At 63.1% G+C, this 17,676-nt stretch overlaps 2 protein-coding genes across 3 annotated transcripts; both read right to left on the bottom strand.

Annotated features, from left to right (window-relative positions):
• Nucleotides 1–15: 15 nt before the first annotated feature.
• Nucleotides 16–11,302, bottom strand: HM13 (histocompatibility minor 13). 2 transcript variants are annotated; one of them, XM_080354492.1, is made up of 13 exons: nt 11,092–11,302; nt 9,552–9,650; nt 8,947–9,029; nt 8,024–8,112; nt 7,153–7,238; nt 6,888–7,013; nt 5,669–5,726; nt 5,130–5,213; nt 4,826–4,862; nt 3,752–3,854; nt 3,111–3,196; nt 941–1,130; nt 16–366 (listed from the first exon to the last, which is right to left on the bottom strand). In XM_080354492.1, exons 1-12 carry the CDS (start codon nt 11,257–11,259, stop codon nt 980–982), a joined length of 1,170 nt encoding a protein of 389 aa, XP_080210618.1. In that variant the 5' UTR covers nt 11,260–11,302; the 3' UTR covers nt 16–366; nt 941–979. The 2 variants fall into 2 exon arrangements, with proteins under 2 accessions (XP_080210618.1, XP_080210619.1); XM_080354493.1 differs by lacking the exon at nt 941–1,130.
• Nucleotides 11,303–14,513: 3,211 nt separating this feature from the next.
• On the bottom strand, nt 14,514–16,854 carry REM1 (RRAD and GEM like GTPase 1; the record flags this gene model as incomplete). The annotated part of the gene is made up of 4 exons (XM_080354923.1): nt 14,514–14,791; nt 14,977–15,178; nt 16,252–16,334; nt 16,539–16,854. 4 exons carry the CDS (start codon nt 16,852–16,854, stop codon nt 14,514–14,516), a joined length of 879 nt encoding a protein of 292 aa, XP_080211049.1.
• Between the last annotated feature and the right edge of the window lie 822 nt (nt 16,855–17,676).

The raw sequence follows: 17,676 nt of genomic DNA, 5'->3' as shown, positions 1-17,676 counted from the left end.
CTCCTTCCTTCCTTCCTTCAACATGGTTTAATATGAGAGAAAGCAAATGCACAATACAAAATTTAAAAACCAGCCTGTGGTCTGCCCCCCCACCCGCCTTGTACCCCCCGTAGGAGGTCACCAGGCAGGGGGGGCGGCGATGCGGTAACATCGATGCCCCACCTGGGCAGCTGCTCCCACACACACAACATGATGCTTTTGCACAATTGTTTCGTCGTCTGTCACTTGCAGAGGGTCTGGAAGGGCCCCAGCCCAGCGGCACCGGGCACGGCCCGTGGACAAGGTCACTTCTCCTTCTTGGCGGCTTCTGTCGTCTCTTCTTTGGAGGCCCCCGGCACGTCCTTGGGGGTAGAGCTGTCCTCGTAGCTGGGGACAAGAGACAGCAGTGAGTGGGGCCAGACCTTGGGGACAGAGATCTGTGCCTGGCAGGGACAGACCAGCCCAGGCGGCAGGTTTGGGGTCTGCCCCATTGTGCTGAGGAGGGGTCAGCTCCAGCCATCACCCCCTGGTGCAGGAAGTCCGATGGGGCAGAGCCCAAGTGGGGAGACAAGCACTGTGACACCCGCTCAGACACCAGGGATGGGGAGTACCCAGCCATGGGCTGGTGCTTCCCCCAGCTCTGTGCCCATCCTCACTCCCAAGAGCACATTCGGAGACCTTGGATAGCCCCACGCTGCCACACCAAGCACCGGTGCCACCAAAGGAGCCACAGCAAGACCAAGAGCAGTGACATCCCCTCAGGGCTTGCTCCTCCGGCTGCAAATCCCCTGGCACCATCCCCAGGGCCCTGGCAGAGGAAACCCAAGAGCACTGCAGCACAGTGAGGCCAGAGGTGTCAAACCCTCTCCCTCAGAGCCAGAGAGAGCAGCTGTCCCACAGCAATGAGGTGACAGCTGCTGCCTGTGCCTGGGGACAGGGGACAGCCGGGAACAGCCCCTACCTGGCCAGAGCGACAGAGAAAGGGCACCGCGTGTGATTGCTACATGGCACTGGGGCTTTGCTGCCGGCGTCGGCGGGGACAGGACAGTTTCTGCTGCATGGAATCAGCCAGGCTGGCCGGCGAGCCGGACACGGTGGGGAAGTGGGTAAGTCTCGGTGTGTGTGGCAAGATTTCAGCAGAGGATTCATAGCTGCGGAAGAGAAAGGAAGCAGGAGAGGACAGAGGGAAGATGAGGACAGAAATGAGAGGGGGGAGAGAGAAAAAGCAGAAGAATTTTGGAGGGAGACTGCTGCAAACCAATGCCATGAGCAGCGACATCACCCAGCTCAGTTGGTCAGAGCCCCTTCCAGCCTGGCCTGGGATGTCTCCAGGGATGGGGCATCCACCACCTCTCTGGGCAGCCTGGGCCAGGCTCTCACCACCCTCAGGGGCAACAATTCCTTCTGCATGTTGAGCCTGAATCTCCCTGTTTTAGTCGTGTCCTTAGACGCTTTCCTGCCACTCAACAACAGCTCATCTGCAGCAGCTCTGAGTGGGTTCCCCACTGCTGACGAGTGAGGGTCACGGCCTGCCCAGGGAGGCTGCCAAGGCTGGGAGCCGCAAAATTGACCCAGTGCTGTCCACCTCTGCTCCATCAGCACCTTCCCCGGGCCTGCAGCACAGATCTGCTTGCTCCCGCCCTCCCAGCAGCGCTGCCTGCGTTTGGCCCTGCATCAGAGCATGCGAGACACAGCGTGCAGGCAGCTCACGGTGCGCAGGCAGCTCACGGTGCGCAGCAGAGACCACAGGGTAGGATCAGGGCGTACCAAAGCCGTGACGGGGAGCTACACCTGGTGGGATTCCTGCGGTGGGAGCCGCTGCCCTCCAGGCACGAGTCCCGTCGCTTCCCATTTCCTCTGCCTGCAGCTGAGGTGACTTTCAGGGGCGCTGGAGCTCAGGGTCCAAAGCTGCAAGCCCCCAGGCTGCTGCGCTCGCCCTGGAAGCACTCAGAGAGCAGCAGCGGGCAGCGCTTTGCTGCCAGAGCAGCTTGTTCTGATGCTCTGTGGGGGCATCAGCCCCCAGTGCCTGGCTGCCAGCCCCCTGCTGCAAGCAGGGCCGGACTGACAGCTCATCTCTCCCCAGTTTCCTGGCACAGGAGGTGCCGGCACTGTCAGCTGGTGAGTCACAGCACCGGGGAGAGCGGCTGCGGGATCCCAGGTGCACAGGAAAGCCGATCCCAGGACAGGCAGCGCCTGCAGCAGCAAACATCAAAGGCTGGGCAGGTGCAGGGGGGCTGGGGAGCCAGCCCAGCCAAGAGCCGGGTGGGAACATGCAGACCCGCGTCTCCCAGGGGAGTGGGGGGAACTGATGCTCCCCGCTGCGCCCAGATGGGTGCTGGTTTCCCTTTGAGCAGGCTGGGGGTTTGGGCAGGAGCACCCCCGGAGTGGAAAGGCTGAGGGGGGTTCACAACCCTGCTTTGGGATGGGTGTTCCCTTCCCTCCGCTGCTTCAGCCATCCTCAAGCTGGGCCACCACCACCGAGCATCGAGCACAGTGCACAAACAGCTCCCGGAGTGCCCGGCCAGGCTCTGCGCAGCTCAGAGGGGACAGTCCGGGCAGGAGACCAGAGCTGCCTGCTGCCAGCAAACAGGCAAACACCTGGTGTGTGGCAGGCAGAGAGGAGCTGCAGAGCAACGGCACCACACAGCCCCTTTCTCCACACCTGCCATCCCCTGGGCAGGACGACTGCTGCAAACCAGGATTCTTCACCCGCGCCGGGAGGCCGGGATGTGCTGGAACCAGCCCTGGCTGCTCCGGCAGCCGGATCCAGCTCCGTTCTCCCCCACCCACAGGCCCTGGGACACAATGACCGAGTATTTCAGCACCAGGTGTGCGGTCCCACCCTCCACGGCCTGCCAGCGCACGGGAAGAGCTTGTCACCGGGGTGGAAAGCGATACCAGATGCTGCTGCCTGCTGGTACCGCAGCAAAGCTCTCACGTGGCTCCAAGGAAGCGGCTGGAGCCAGGGCTGGCGTGTACGGACACAGATCCGCTCCCTCCACCCACACACACACCCAGAGTGTGCCCAGATGAACCCGTCCCTCCAGCTGTGCCCAGGCGTGGGAACATCTGCACGCTTCGTGCGTTCCAGCGCCGGGGGCTAAACAGCTCCGGCCCCAGCTGAGGCTCACCTGAACATTTCAGTTACTTCTCCCTTTGCCAAGGCCACAAGAAGCGGGAATCCGATGCATGCGGGGACCAGGTACAGCAGGGCAGGCTGGCGGGAAAGAAAAACTACTGTTAAACCACAAATCAGTCCTCGCGAGGAGTGCAAAGCGAGTTGGTCCTGTCCCCTCAGCACCCACGGCATCTGTCACAGGGCTACACAGAGGGTTAATGCCCCAGAAGCAGCTTTCAGAGCTGAGATACAGCTGCACCAGCACAAAACCCTCGCCGTGAGGTCCCAGTGGGCCATCGACACACTGAGGGCCCCGTACAGAGCAGTGACAGCATCCGTGGTGCTCCCAGGGCCCCTCTGCAGCATGGAGGGTGGGTCTGCAGAGCCAGCTTGGTTGCAAAGAGCCACAGAAACACAGGAGAGCCCAACTGAGGTGCTGCTGTTGGAAACACAGCTGCCTAAACCAGCCTTGCCCCAAACAGGACTCTCCTCCAGCCAGGCACACAAGTTTTGGGCAGGGAAAGGTACTGGGTGGCACTGGAGAACCAAAGTCAAGACAAGGAATGCAGCTGCTCTTTCCTGGCACGATGCAGGAACGTCGTGGCCAAGCTGGCAGGTCCCACCCGGGACGTGCCTCTGCGCGGCGGAGCTCACCTGGGCGTGCTTGAAGATGTGCATGATGAATATGGTCAGGCCCAGCCCGAAGATGTAGGCCACAAAGCTGGTGTAGAAATACGTGTGCGTGTTCTTCTTCAGGCTGTAGGGAAAGGGAGCCCAGTGACCTCAGGTCTGGGACGCCAGTGACTGAAATGGAGTCGGGCCAGCGCTCGCAGACACCCCCAGTGCGGGGACTGCCACCAGCACAGCCCCCAGTGCTGTGGGAGCGGGGTGGGACTGGAGGGGGTGACACCTGCATGAGGGGTTGGGACATGCGATCCTGCTGCTGGGGGGGAAGGAATTGGTGCTGGAAGGAATGGGTGCTGGGGCCCAGGGAGAGGGTCCCATCTCCTTGGGGAGGCCCAGCCGGTTCCTGGTGCTCAGCCCGTGCTGTTTTCCGCAGGACAGCCTGCGGGAACGGGGATTCCCAGCAGGTGCAGGCGCGATGTGGGTGGAAACACCTGGAAGGGCTGGGCCAGCCCAGAGGGTCTGTGTGACAGCAGCTGGGCCACCCCACCGCGGTCACACACACAGCCTGTTCCTGGCAGCTCCCCCACCAGAGACTTTTGGTGTGCGGCAAGTGCCGAAAGCTGCACCCCGGCGGTGGAAGCAGCTTCCCTGCATGGGACGGAGCCACTTCCCCCAGCCCTGCGAGAGCCAGCTCTGCCCGGGACAGATTTGCATCCACATGAGCGCTTCCTGGGCCCCAGCACCCTCAGGGTTTTCCCATGAACTCGCAATCTCCCCTCAGTGCCCCTGCACAGCAGCTCTGCCTGCTCTTCCGTGGTCCTAGGGCGGCTGGGGGGGCTGTTGCATGCTGCTGCCCCCCTGCTGCGCACACAGCAAGGCCCGTGAGCTCAAACAAATCACCCCAGTGCTCATGACACCACCACAAAGCCAGCCCTGATCACACCTACTCTTCCAAGAGCTTCCCCTCGCCCTGCAGCCCCCTCCCAGCCCCGGGGGGAGCACACGGCTGCGCTCCTGCCTTCCTCTTTTTCCTCTATAAAGGCAGCACAAATATTCTGCAAGATCCAACCAGGCAGAGTCCCCTCCCTGCCACCTACTCACCTGATGTCAAACCGCAGCAGCAAGGCAATGAAGATCCCTGCGGGGACAAGGGGACAGTGAGGGGACAGCAGGCTGCGGGAGCCAGGCAGGACCCGCAGCGCCTCCGGGGCCATGCCCGGGGAGACAGTGCCCTCTCGTGGCACAAGGCACCGGGACAGCACCCGGACCTGCCGGGACACCCCCCAGCCCCGGCGGGGACCCGTGGGGCTCTGGCAGCACTAAGGACAGAGCCAGAGACCCGCTCAGCTCCCGCAGCCCCTTCAGAGGGACAATCCTGGCCACGTCCACTTTCTTCTGTCCTCACCTGGAATGACAATGTCTCCCAAACCCAGCATGGCAAAGTTGTCGGCATCCAGTCCCTTCTCCAGCAGGTCCTGAGGGAAAACCACTGCGAGGGGCAGAGACGGAGACAAGGAGAGGGACAATGAGGGGGCATGTTTGTGCCGAGCAGAACTCAGCACCACTGGGCCTGGCAAAAAAGGACCGGAGCAGGGCAAAACCTCTGCCCTCAGCTGGGATGGAAACAGGGATTTGGGGCCAGCCCCGTGCACAGGGTTCAGCCCCAGCTCCCAAACCTCTGTGTGCTCCATAACTGCACAAATTCACCTCTGCTGGTTTTTTTGGCAGGGTTGTTTTGGTATTTTTTAAATGAGGTGAAATTGCCTGCTCTCAGGGTGCAGACTATCCCCTCTGCAGAGACCCTGCCCAGCTCCCTGCGGGTCAGCGACACCGGCAGCAGTCTAAGGGGACACTCCTTGCTGCCAGCCCACCTTCTGAGCCACCTCCCAAAGGAAGGGGGTGCACAGGACAGCCCCCACTCCAGCACACAAAAGATCTACTCACGTTTGATCGGGGCCTCGAACGATTTGGCAACTGTCACCATCACATTGGTCCCAAAGACCTAGGGGCAAGCAGAGGGGTAGGGGGTGAGCACAGCCGCACAGGGACATGCACATGCTCGGCTATGGCCTCACCTTGGGGCTCGGAGTGGCCTCACTGGCAGAAATAGACAAAAAGCGGCAGAACTGTGGGCAGAGGAGGCCTGCAAGGGAGCCCAGCACCCAGGGGAAAGCACGGGGCACAGTGAGAGGATCTCCACCTCAGGATAACCCTTTTGTGGGGCTGTGGTGACCCACTGACCTGCTGGGGAAACTGAAGCAGGAGACAGCGGCAAAGGGAGCAGCAAGGGTTGTGCTCTCACTGTCCATGAAGCACCGGGAAGACACTCACACCCCGAGCAGGGCATGAGGCACCGGGTGTGCCGAGTCCTCTCCAGCTGAGTGCAGCGGAGGAAGAGGCACATGGGCTAATGAACCACAGAGCTGTTAACGAGCCTGTGAAACAGGCAGCACTGGCCAAGTACAGAATCACAGAGTAGCCAGGCTTAAATAAGGAAGGATTATGCAGCTGCTGAGCTGCTGGACAGACTGCATGGTGCACAAGGCTCTCAGACTTTCGGAAACCCAATAACTCAGGAGGGTGATGCTGGGACATGGCAAGGGGACATGACAAGGGGAAAGGAGGATCCCATTGGAGAGGAATCAGGAAAACCTCAAAATGCAGATGTTGGGGCTCTGCACAGGCTGAGGGAGAGGCTGGAGGCTTTCCAGGGTTCAGTCCCCTGCACAGGAGAGCACAAGGACGCTAACGAAGCTGGCAGGTGACGGAGGTGAGGCACAGCTCACAAACAGGATCAGCACACCCCAGAGCAGTCTCATCCTCCAGCTCTGCCAGGCACTGGGAAGAGCTCAGCTGGGAACGCGAGTCACCAAATGGGATGCACCGCACACCCAGGTACCCCACACCAGCCCTGACGAGATCCCCGCCAGCCCTGCGCTCTCCAAGCCAGAGATTAAACGAATAAACATTTGCTGAGCCACGTTCTGCCCCTGTTTGATTCTGTCATCATCCCCACCACACCCTTTTGGGCTGAGAAAGTGGAAATCCTGACTACAAACATGCGTCCAACCAGCCTGCTGCCTCCAAAGAGGCACAACACCCCGCACACGCCTTCCACCAACGTCTGTGGCTGATGTCTGCCCCGGGGAACGCTCCCATTTACCCAGAAGACATCGTAGATGAAGAGGCCTCCAAGCAAGATGCAGCCAGTGCTGACGTTGTTCAAGTGCAGCAGCTCCACCCCGTTGAGGGAGAACGCTAACCCGAAGAGGTTGTTGGCGATCCAGTGCTGAAAACAGCAGGAAAAGGAGATTTGGGTCCCACTGCACATGCCGAGCTGTGGCCTCAGCCTGCAGGCGCCTTGTGCGGAACTGGGTCAAATCCAGCCCGGTCCTTGCTCCCCCTGAATAGGGCTGGGGTTCCCTCACCTTCCTCAGCAGGTACCAGACGCCCACAATGCTGCTCAGGGCCAGGCACACGAGATCCTTGGTGTCAAACTCGTAATTTACTATTTCTGCAATAAAACCGAGAAGTCAGATTTTGGGCAGCCCAGGCAGCTCCCCACTTCTCACGCAGGGCAGAGACGAGTGACTTTACAGCAGGGGGGACACAGAGATGCAGCCCTCGTGTCCTAAACAAGGGGACTGTGTCCCCAGGAGTAGCCATGCCCACAGTAAACACGTGCAGACTGACTGTGAGCCAGAGCCGGGCCTGGCAAGGCCGGACCTTCCCCTCCAGGCAGACCCTGCCACATGGACAGCATCTGCCATCCTGCTGGCAGCGAGGAAATTGGATTCAGGCACAGGCTGAGGCAGGAGGGGCAGAGCTTCTCCCTCTTCCTGCACCAGTTAACTCCTGCTGGTATCTCTAGATGAAGTTTTCCCTTACCAGTAAAGCTATGGGGCAGGAAACCAAAACATCTACCAGTGTGGAGATTTGAATCAGATCAGCTAAGGCAGCACAAAAGTTGGTACTACGCTGCCTAAGGAGATGAAATAAAGGTAGCACATTTAATAGTGGCCACAGCTCTGTTCCTGTAGTGCTCAGGGATCCATTTCTGGGGTTTCGCTGCCAGGCAGAGGCAGCAGGGAGGGAGGCAGCTGCTGGCGCAGGACGGTGCAGGCGGCAGCCCCAGCTCTGCACAGACACAGGGCTCATGCTGGCTACAGAAGCGCAACGGGAGCAAGAGGTGAGTCTGTGAGAAGCCGGTTTCAATGGGCTGAAAGTCAAAACACCAAGTGCACAAGAAACAGAATGGTAAAGGCAGAAACGTTCAGTCCCCCGCAGAGACCAACGTACCCTCCTTGCTGTCCCCGGAGCCCTGGGTGAAGAGCAGCTGGTATTGTTTGTTGGGGAAATTTGCAGGGAAGAATCTGTTCATCATGGGGCTGAAACGAGAGGTGCAGGGAAGGGCTGTTGGACAGAAGCAACGTGGGACTTCGTTCTCCCCAGAGGGATAACCTGCGCGTGTGTGACAGGCCCCCAAAATGCTCCAGGCACAGAGAAGTCAGGACCCAGTCCAGCCCCCATCAGGTTCACCGTGCCCCCCAGCAGCCCCCCGGGCACCAAATGTGTCTGGGCACCCAGAACTGGCTGTGCCAGCCCTGAACCACCCTCCCACAACACCAGGAGCCGGGATGAAGCCCCAGTCACAGCACCAGCCCAGGGAGAGCATCTGGTCTCCAACGTCCAGAGCTCAGGAAACAGGAAACCAGTTTTTCAGTTACTGAAACAGCCTGAACTTTCAAAACCTCGTGCCGAGCATCAGAGTGGGAGCTGGGGGATGTTTCCACGAGCTCCAGCTGCCCATTCCAGCCATCCCAGTAAGGGGAACAGGGACACCAAGGAGCTCTCCCCTCTGGAGAGCAGTGAGGACTCTGAGAAGGCAGAGCAGCTCCGTGGGGCAGGGCTGGCCTTGTCCCACACCAGTGGCTGCCCACACCCCCGCCAGCTCTCCCAGTGAGGCTGCACAGGGTCCCAGATTGGCAGGACCTCCAAGACTTTGGTTCTGCCCTTGGCTGCCCCATCAGGAAGCGTTCACAGCAGCTCTGGGCCTCCATGGAGAGCCCTTCACACCTTTTCTGAGGGAAAACTTCCCGTGAGCTGGGACTTGGCTCTGCCACGAGGCAACCGTGCTCAAGAAACCCCAAATAACCTCCATGCCCTCGCAGAGGAGGCAGCCCTGGACACCCCACCCAGTCACAACCCTTGTTCTGCTGTACCTGATGGTGTGAGACAGGGCCAGGATCCCCAGCACAAAGAAATACATGGAAAGCAGGAGATTGATGTACTCTTGTGAGAATATCTGCAAGACAAAGCCAGACAGTAGGGGTCGGTTACTGCAGCGTCCGCCCCATCTGCAGCTCTTCACGTTGTGCTCAGCAGCTGCGGTGTCGGTGCTCCAGGGAGATGAGGAGAATAGCTGGAATAACCCAAATTCTTGCACTGCTGATGGGAAATATGTTGGAAATAGCCGCCTGCTCACAGAATGAGCACAACAGGCCTGTGAGCTGTCGCACATCTACAGCCGCTCAGGTCAAAAAATAACTCATGCACTGCAGGAAGGAGGACAGAGCCACTCAGCAGCTCTCCAGAACCGCCCTGTGCACAAATGGGCTCTGATTTACCCCAAGCTATTAAAATTCAGGTGAGAACTGATGCCCTACTGCTTGGTGACACTGACGAGCTTGAGCTCTGCAGCCTTACACATGCTTTCTGTCCCAATGCTAAGGGCCTCCAGCCAGGGGAAGCCAAAAATGGAGTTGACCCCATTTCAGGAGCTCCTGACCAGGCAGGGAGGATGAAGGCACCGGCGTCACTCACTTACTTTAAAGAAGAGGTAGAGGCCCAACAGGGTACAACTGGCCACGATGGGAAAACGAGCAGCATCTCGGCTGGTGATGGTCTCTGGCATGTCCGAGGAGTTCTGGGGAGCGAAGGAGAGGACAGGAGTGGGTCAGCCCCTGCTCCGGGTCCCCACCTGTGCACAGGTGAACAGACACAACAAGCGGGGTTCTGTGGCAGCTTTGAGAGAGGCTGGGCAACCACTGGCCCCTGTTATTCCCGGAGCTGGGTCTGTGTCACAGGCAGAGCCTGAGGCGGAAAAATCAAAACCTTGCATATGGCACTCCAAGGGCTGCCACAATTTATGGCTTTTTTCCTCTTGGAGTAGGGAAAAAGAAAAAACATCCCTGCCCACTGCGCTGGCGTTGTTCTTTTCTCCCCGAGCCCCGAGGGGAGCCGGGTCCCCTCGCTGCGCACGCCCCAACAGCCTGCCCATCTGTGTGCACCATCTGGCCATCGCCCGCGATGACGTTCCTCTCCCATCACCTTTTCATCCCTCACCTCACTCTTGCAACACTCCTCATGCTCAAAAGTTCCAGGTTTATAAACCCTTTTTGCCTTCTGAGACACCTTGACACCAGGTGAACCAGCCCACTTCCGAGCCACCTCCCACAAGAGACCTTCAGCTGTCAGAGGGGAGGCAGAGGGCTGCCCGTTCCCCTGCCCAGACATCTAATGTCACACAAACACCTGCAGCCAGCGTCAGACCAAGCGCACATGAACAAAAACCCTTACATAAAGCGAAGTTTGGACAGAGCAGCAGCTTCTCTCAGGCACAGCTGCTGCCTGGCAGCGCCCGGCGGCACAGAAGTGCCCAAACAGCCTCTCGCTCCCTGGGGCGTGAGGGAAGAGAAATCCACCCCCCAGACCCACAGCCGGGTGCTGCCGGCAGCCCTCTGCTGTCAGGAACCCGGTAAAATCGGCTGAAACCCCTGAAGCTGGATGTAAGGCCAGGCAAAGGGCTTTAAAAATCTGCAATAAATCAGACAGTGTAAAACAGCCCCTTCTACTGAGCTTCAGGAGCCAAAGGGTTGGGATTTAAGTCCCATCTGCTGCCCAAAACGCAGAGCAGCAAGATGGGCTGCAGGGGTGCAGGTGGGGGTGCAGTGCAGCAGCCTGGGGACCAAGCCCAGCCCTGCAGGTCTGGGGAGCAAAGCCACAGAGAGTCCCCCCAGCACAGCGTCTCTGCTGGGGGCACAGGAGCAGTGACGAGTTCTGCAGCACTTGAACTGATGGGGACAGCGAGGATGAGGCTGGAGAAGAGTCCGAGGGATGCCAGACCATCCCCCGGGGTCCCCTGCTGCCACCCCCCGGTGTCTGCCCTCCACACCTTGGCCCCCGCAGCCGCCGCAGGATGCGGTACCCGGGGGCACCCGGGCGGGGGGGAAGCCCCGGAGGGTCTCCCGGGAGGGGCGGGGGGCAGCCCCCGCCGCCGGGCACGGGCTGGAGGGAGGCGGGTGCGCCCCCCGGTGCGGAGGGGGCGGCTGTCCCGGCGCGGGGAGCCCGGGCGGCCCCGGTGGTACCTTGCTCTTGGCGCAGCTGACGGAGCGCAGCGCCCCGAAGAAGATGGGCAGCAGCGCCATGAGGACGAGGCTGCCGTAGGCCAGCGCCATGCCCTCGGGGGTGGCGGGCGGGCGGGCGGGCGCGGGGGCGCCGGGCCCGGTGCCGTTGTGCGCCGCGGCCTCCTCCATGGCAGCTGCTCCCCCCGCGCTCCGCTTCCGGCCCGCGCGCGACAGGGACACGTCCTCTTACCGACCGGAACTTCGTCACGCGTCGCGGACGCTTAACCACGCCCCCGGCAACCCGCGCCGCGTTGCTAGGAGACCGACAGCGCGGCCGGGCCCGATCCCGGGATTCCCGGGATCCTGCGTCCCCCAGAGCGGCCGCGGGCTCGGGCCCCGCCCGACACCGGTCTCCAGGCTGGCTGCTCGCAGCCGGGCACGGCGGCCGTGGCAGGCCCCGGTGCGGGAAGGGCGGGCGGACCAAGGCGGTGGGACGGAGCAGGGCCCTTGTTCCCGCCGAGGGCCTGTCCGCCCCTGCGTGTGCTCAGCCCGGGATGACCCGGGTTACGGTCGTTTATCCCGTCTCCGCGATCTGTGGCGTCGAGGGGGACCACGTCGGCGCAGCAGGTTTTGGCCACCGGCCTGTCCCTCCCTGCCCAGTCCCGCGGTGCGGGGAGCGGGCGGGAGCACGGGGCTCCCTGCGGGCAGGGGGCCGCTCCCCGCAGCCCCCGGGCCACCAGCGGGAAGGCGGCGGCTTCAGCCACCGCCAGCCCCAGCGAGTCGGGGCTCCCAGGCTTCTCCTCCATCCGTCATGGGTCCTCCTGCCTTCCGCCGATCGTTCCCAGCCCACCCACGGCTACGCTCCGTGAAGATGTCTCACAAATGGCAGCGAGCTGCCCCCCGCTGGAGCGGGGCCGGGGCTCTGCTGGGGCGCTGGCTGAAACGTGTTTTCCTCACAAATGTCCCCCCTTCCCGAGCTGCCGGCAGCCTGGCCGTGCCCGGCCCCCTCACCCTCCTGTGCGGGGCAGAGACACCGGCGGGGATAAAAACTGAGCGAAGTTAAAGGGCGCTGCCCGCAGTTTAGGTCCGAGCCGCGGCCAGGGGAACGGGCGGCAGCAGGGATTAAAAAGCAAGTTGTTGATTTGTTTTTTAATGTTTTCCTCTTCCTTTTTTAAAAAACAAACAAACAAACAAAGATCTATTTCAGGACCCGGGGTGATTCATCGTTTGCTGCAGGCGAGGGCAGATGGAAAGGCCCCCCCGGGAGTGCCGATGTCCCTCTCTGCGGGGCTGGCCCCCTGCCCGGGTGCTGTACCCTCCCTGCCACCAGTGCTCCCACAGAGAAGGACGGGCAGCGAGGGCAGCAGCAGGCAGCATCCCCGGTTAACCGGAGCGGTCGCATCACCCCGAGACGGGGAGAGCCCGAAGCGCAGGCTGGGGGGAAGCGGCTCCTGGCGTTTTGGTTAAACCAGAACCCGAAGGAGCCCCCGGCCCCGCCGTCCTGCCTGTGGGCACCGTCCCCTCGGGGCTGGCGGTGGATGGGGAGCCGGGAGGGCTCGCAGGAGACCGGCGAGGAGGCTGGAGGAGAAGGGGGCAGCGGTGGGGCCCCCGTCCATCTCCGTGTGCCCCGGGGTCTGGCAGTGGCCCCCTCGGCGCTGCCCGGCCCCGGCGCTGGCTCAGCGCCGGTGCTCAGCACCCTCCTCCGTCCTCCCTCGCTCCATTTCCCAGCACCTCGCCCCGGCTCCCCCTTGGCCTCTCCTCCCACCCTCCAGCTCGGCCGCATTTTTCTGGGTTTGAGCTCATTCTTTCCACTCCCCTCTCTGCCGGCTGCCAATTTTCCATCCCGCGGCCCCCCCCGGCCCTCCCGCCGCAGGGAAGCGCCGGCTGCAGCTGCAGGAGGGACAGGCGGCAGCGCGGAGCCCCCGGCCCCGCTGTGCAGATCCCGGCCCCCCTGACGGGCACGGAGTGAACCGCAGCATCGCGTTCCGCAGCACCGAGGTGCGGGGAGCTCCGGGCCTGGGCCCCGGTATAGCAGCAGCGGGGAGAAAGCTGCAACGGCTCGGGGAGACTCCGTTCAGCACGAATAAGCCTGAGCGAGATCCCTCGGTCCTGGGGACAGAGCCGTGGGGGAGAAGCCCCCACTAAGGCTTGCTCCTGTGGAGAGACTGTTTTCCCATGGGGATAGTGTCCCCTTTGCGCCGGTGACCCCCTTTCCAGCTGCACAGCCCGTGGGTCCCCACGCCCGAGCCGCGAAGGGAGCGGAAACTCCCGACCCGACCCGGGGAGCGAGGGCACCGCTGATCCTCCCTGGCACCGGGCCCGGGGCCGCCGAGCCGGCTACCCCGCGGCGTCCCGGCTGCTCGCCGCCGCGCAGCCGAAAAACAACCGGCAGAGCCCCCTGCGGCTCCAGCGTCACCTCCCCGGGGTCACTCGCTGCAGCCAAGCACGTCCCTTCCCGTCTGTGCCCCGCTGCTCGGCTCCTGCACCGGGAGCCACCGAGCACCCGGCTCCCTGCCCAGCCCGCGGCTCCCACGGTGCTTGGGGATAGAGAGCTGCACGGCAGCACAGCTCAGCCCTTCCCAGGGCGGGTTTCTGGAGCTTGCTGGAAGGTGCAGGGGGATCTGGGGCATCTGCCATCGCAGGGGACTATGCTGCGACCACTGGGTGAGGGACAAAGACTTCTGTCAAAGGTAGATGAAGGCTCTCCCTGCCCTGAGGTGTTTTGCCTGGTGAGGCTGGAGCAGGAGGCAGGTTCCCCGCCCTGGCTGTGGGTGAGGAACTGAGCTCTGGGACACTGCTCCCTGCAGCAGGGACCCAGCAGAGACAAGCACCTCCCTGATGCAGTTTATTCTGCAGATCAAGAGTTTTCCCCATTGCACCAGTAAAAAGACAGAAGAAAAACCTCTGTCTGAGAAGTGCTGGTGCCTGGGAGATGTAGCACAAGCCCTGGTGCAGAGGGGCCAGGGGCGCCAGGCAATGCTGCTGGTGCTCCCCTGGCTCCTCTCCACAGCTGGGCTCTGGGTGGACACTTAAGGTGGACACTACAATGGTGCCCTAGCCTGTCCCTGTTGCCCTGCAAAGGACAGGCACCACATGCAGCAACAGCCATGCTCCCGCCAGCCTCCAGCCCTGCACTGGGGCACAGCCCCTTCTCACCTCCTGCTCCTCAGAAGCCTCCATAATCCAGGATCCCACCTCCCCAGGCGCAGGTCCCCATTCCGCCCTCTGCTCCACGGGTGCAGACCTGGCCCCACTTGTCCTCTGTCCTGGAGGGGAAGTGGTTGCATCCAGAGCACCCTGGGCATCCCTCAGCACCCATAAAAACAGCTCCACGTCCTCAGCATCGCTCTGGCCATGTCTGAGCTCTCCATGGAGGCACTGGCCACACTGCTGGCGGAGAGTCCCCAGCCCATGTGTGCAGAGGGTCAGGAAGGCAGCGGCTCTCAGAGCACGGCCAGGTCGTGGCAGGACTTGGAGCGGGCTTTGAGGGTCACTTTGCTGCTGTTCCTGGCCACCAGCCTGTCGAGGAAGCGCCGCGCTCTCTTGGTGAGGCTCTCCTTGCGCTTCTGGCGGGGTGCGGGACGTGTTTGGGCCTCCTTTCCCCTGCGGCGCAGGCGGATCTGCCGCACCACCCCCTCGAAGAGCTCGGCCACGTTGTGCTGCAGAGCCGCCGATGTCTCAATGAACTTGCAGTCAAACACCACGGCGCAGGCACGGCCCTCTGCAAGGGAAGGGCAGGGAGGGGACACAGCCCCGCTGGCACCCCGAGTGCTGAGGGACGGGTGCTGCCGCACACAGGACAGCAGCTGCATGTCCAGAGGAGGGATGGGGGGCAGCTGTGTGGAGAGTCTGGAAACAGGGACCCCTTGGGGGTCCTCACCAGCCAGACCATCCCCAACTGCTTACCTTCAACAGACACCTCGCGGCGACGCACCAGGTCGGATTTGTTCCCCACCAGGATGATGGGGATGTCCTCAGCCTGCCGTGCACGGCGCAGCTGGATGCGCAGCTCTGAGGCGCTCTCAAAGCTGCCCCGGTCCGTGATGGAATAGACGATGACGTAGGCGTTCCCCACCTGCAGGCACTGGTTTCGGAGCCAGCTGTCACCCTGCCACCACATGGTGTATGACATATCACCACACTGCAGGGGCTGGTGGCAGCCCTGACTGCTCCTGGGGGACAGTAGAGCACCCCGACACCAATGGGACCTACCAGCCTCCACATCTTGGAGAGTGCACATGTGGCCCTATCAGTAAAACGATGATTAAAAGCTTTAGGCTTTGGGGGGTGTTTGAGAGTCTCCTCCTCTATCAGGAACAGACTGGGGCTGTGGGCTCAGCTCGGCTCAGCGGTTAAGGCTGCACCTCCCAGAACTGCCCTCAGCCATGCAACCCTGGGCCCAGCCGGGAGGGAGGCATGAAGCAGTGGTGGAAATAAAGGGCTGTGGTCAGGGCATTATGGTGCTGGGGCATCTCCAAAGAGCGCAGCCCCATGTGCAAAATGCAGCCCCGGCCCACATAGGTGCTGTGCCCACACGCACAGCCCAGGCACCAGCTCCATCCCCACTCCTGGGGACTGGTCACTGCTGGGTGGCACCTGTGGGAACACTGGGCCCCGGCATGGAGGGAGGCAAAGGGGCATTTTGAAGGAGACAGTGACGGCAGTGCTGACATTTCCACCCAGTAGGTGCCTCCGTGCGCTGGGCAGAGGGAATGCCCCATGCCAGGCTCTCGAGGCCACTGCTCTGCCTGCTGGAGCACGTGAACTGGCTGGCAGCACCAGCTCACGCGGACGTGTGGGCTGGCACTGCACTCCTTCCCCACAGCACTTTCCTCCCCCCGCCTGCCCCTCATGTGAGGGACATCCTATGCTCTCATGGCTGCTCCTGCTCCCGCAGTGCCTCACCATGAGAGTCCCCACCAGTGAGAACACAGCAGGTGGCCTCCCTCGCAGGGAAAATTGGGCAAAGGGCTGGTCAGAGATGTGACCCCAGCCCGTATCTTGTCCAGGTCTCTGCGGTGAGGGCAGTGGTGAGCCCTGGACATGGCTAGGCAAGCCCCAGGGAGACCTCTACAGAGCTCAGAGACCCCACAGCAGCGGCTGTGCCCATACAACGACCCCTGGGCACGTCCCAGCAGACACAGTGCCGTGGGCTCCCTGCAGCACCCCGCCCTGCCATACCCGCTGCTCCGGCTCCCAGATGTCCATCACCAGCAGCGTGGTCTCCTCGCCATCCACGCACAGCGTGCGCTCATACGCAGCCACTGCAAGATACCGGGAGAGCCCGGTTGGTGTGGCACTGCCCAGGCACTGGGCCTCAGCCCCAGCACCAGGCTCCTCTCCACCTCACACACTGGTTTTTCCCATCACAGTGCTGTGCACGCAGCCTCCCCGCCACCTCCACTGGGCCCCGTGGCAGGTGACCCCACTGCAGAGGGGCCCCAACCAGCCCGCTGCCACGCACCCACCTCCGTGCTGCTCCAGCAGGTCCCGCTCCTGGACACCAGCGAAGAGGTTGGCCAGGCTGGTCTTGCCCACGCCGGGATCCCCCAGGAGCACCACGCGGTACAGGGGCTCCCAGGAGCCAGAGGAGCCCGAGGACTCGGAGGACCAGCTGGCCCGGGATGCCGCAGCGCGGCCGCCCGGTTCGGACGCGGACTGGCCAAGCTGTGGGTGACCGGGCTCGGGCTGCGCGGTGGCCCCGGGCAGCTCCGGCCGCGGCACGGGGGTGCTGGCCCTCCTCCGCAGCGGGCTCTTGCTCCCGCGCTGCGTGTTCAGGGTCATTGGCGGCACCGAGGGCAGCGGGGCTGGGAGAGGTCGCCCCGAGCGGCCCCGGCTGCCCGCTCCCCCCGGCCGCGCCGCTCCCGGTGTCGGTGCCGCTCCCGGTGTCGGTGCCGCTCCCGGTGCCCGTTCGAGCCGGCGGCAGCTCGGTCACAACTTTCCCCAGGACAGACTCGCCACCGCCCGGCGCGGGCTTTAAACCCCGGGAGGTGGAGCCCCTCGCCGCGCCCAGTCCCTCCTCCCCGGACACACCCCCGCCCTCACCGGCCCCAGCCCCGGTTCCGGCCGCTCTGTCCGGTCCTCGAGGTCCCCGCGGGGCTCCCGGTGCCGGGGCACGGCGAGTTCTCCCGGGGCCTGTGCCCTCGGTCCCGGGGAGCAGTGAGGGGGGGCGATCGCCCCGGGACGTCCCGCCCGGGATGCGCTGCCGCGGGCGGGGGCTCCGCCGCGCTCCGCTGTGCCCGGGCCGCGTCCCCCCGCCGCCCCGCTCCCCACGGCCGCGCTCCCCGCGCCCCGCCCGGCTCCATCTCGCGGCGGCGGGGGGCAGCGCACGGCTCCGCCGCTTTGCCAAGTAAGGAGCGAGTCCTGCCCGGTGCGCGGTGCCCAGAGAGGCCGTGCGTTGCCGGGACCGGGAGTCCTGCCCGGGCCCTGCTCGGCAGATGCCGCAGCACCAAGAGCCAGCAACAGAAAGTGCAAACTGGGGCTCTCTTGGCACGGGCAAGCAGAGGAGCTGGTTTTATTTGAACTGGTTGGTTGCGCTGGAGCAGCGCAGGCACCGCTGGTGCTGTACCAAACCCCCTGAGCACCGGCCCTGTGTGGGCACCAGTC

This window comes from Nesoenas mayeri (assembly GCF_963082525.1).
Source record: "Nesoenas mayeri genome assembly, chromosome: 16".
NCBI classification, from domain to species: domain Eukaryota; kingdom Metazoa; phylum Chordata; class Aves; order Columbiformes; family Columbidae; genus Nesoenas; species Nesoenas mayeri.
The sequence above is the reverse complement of the archived record's forward strand: the minus strand, read 5'-3'. Positions and strand labels throughout refer to the sequence as shown.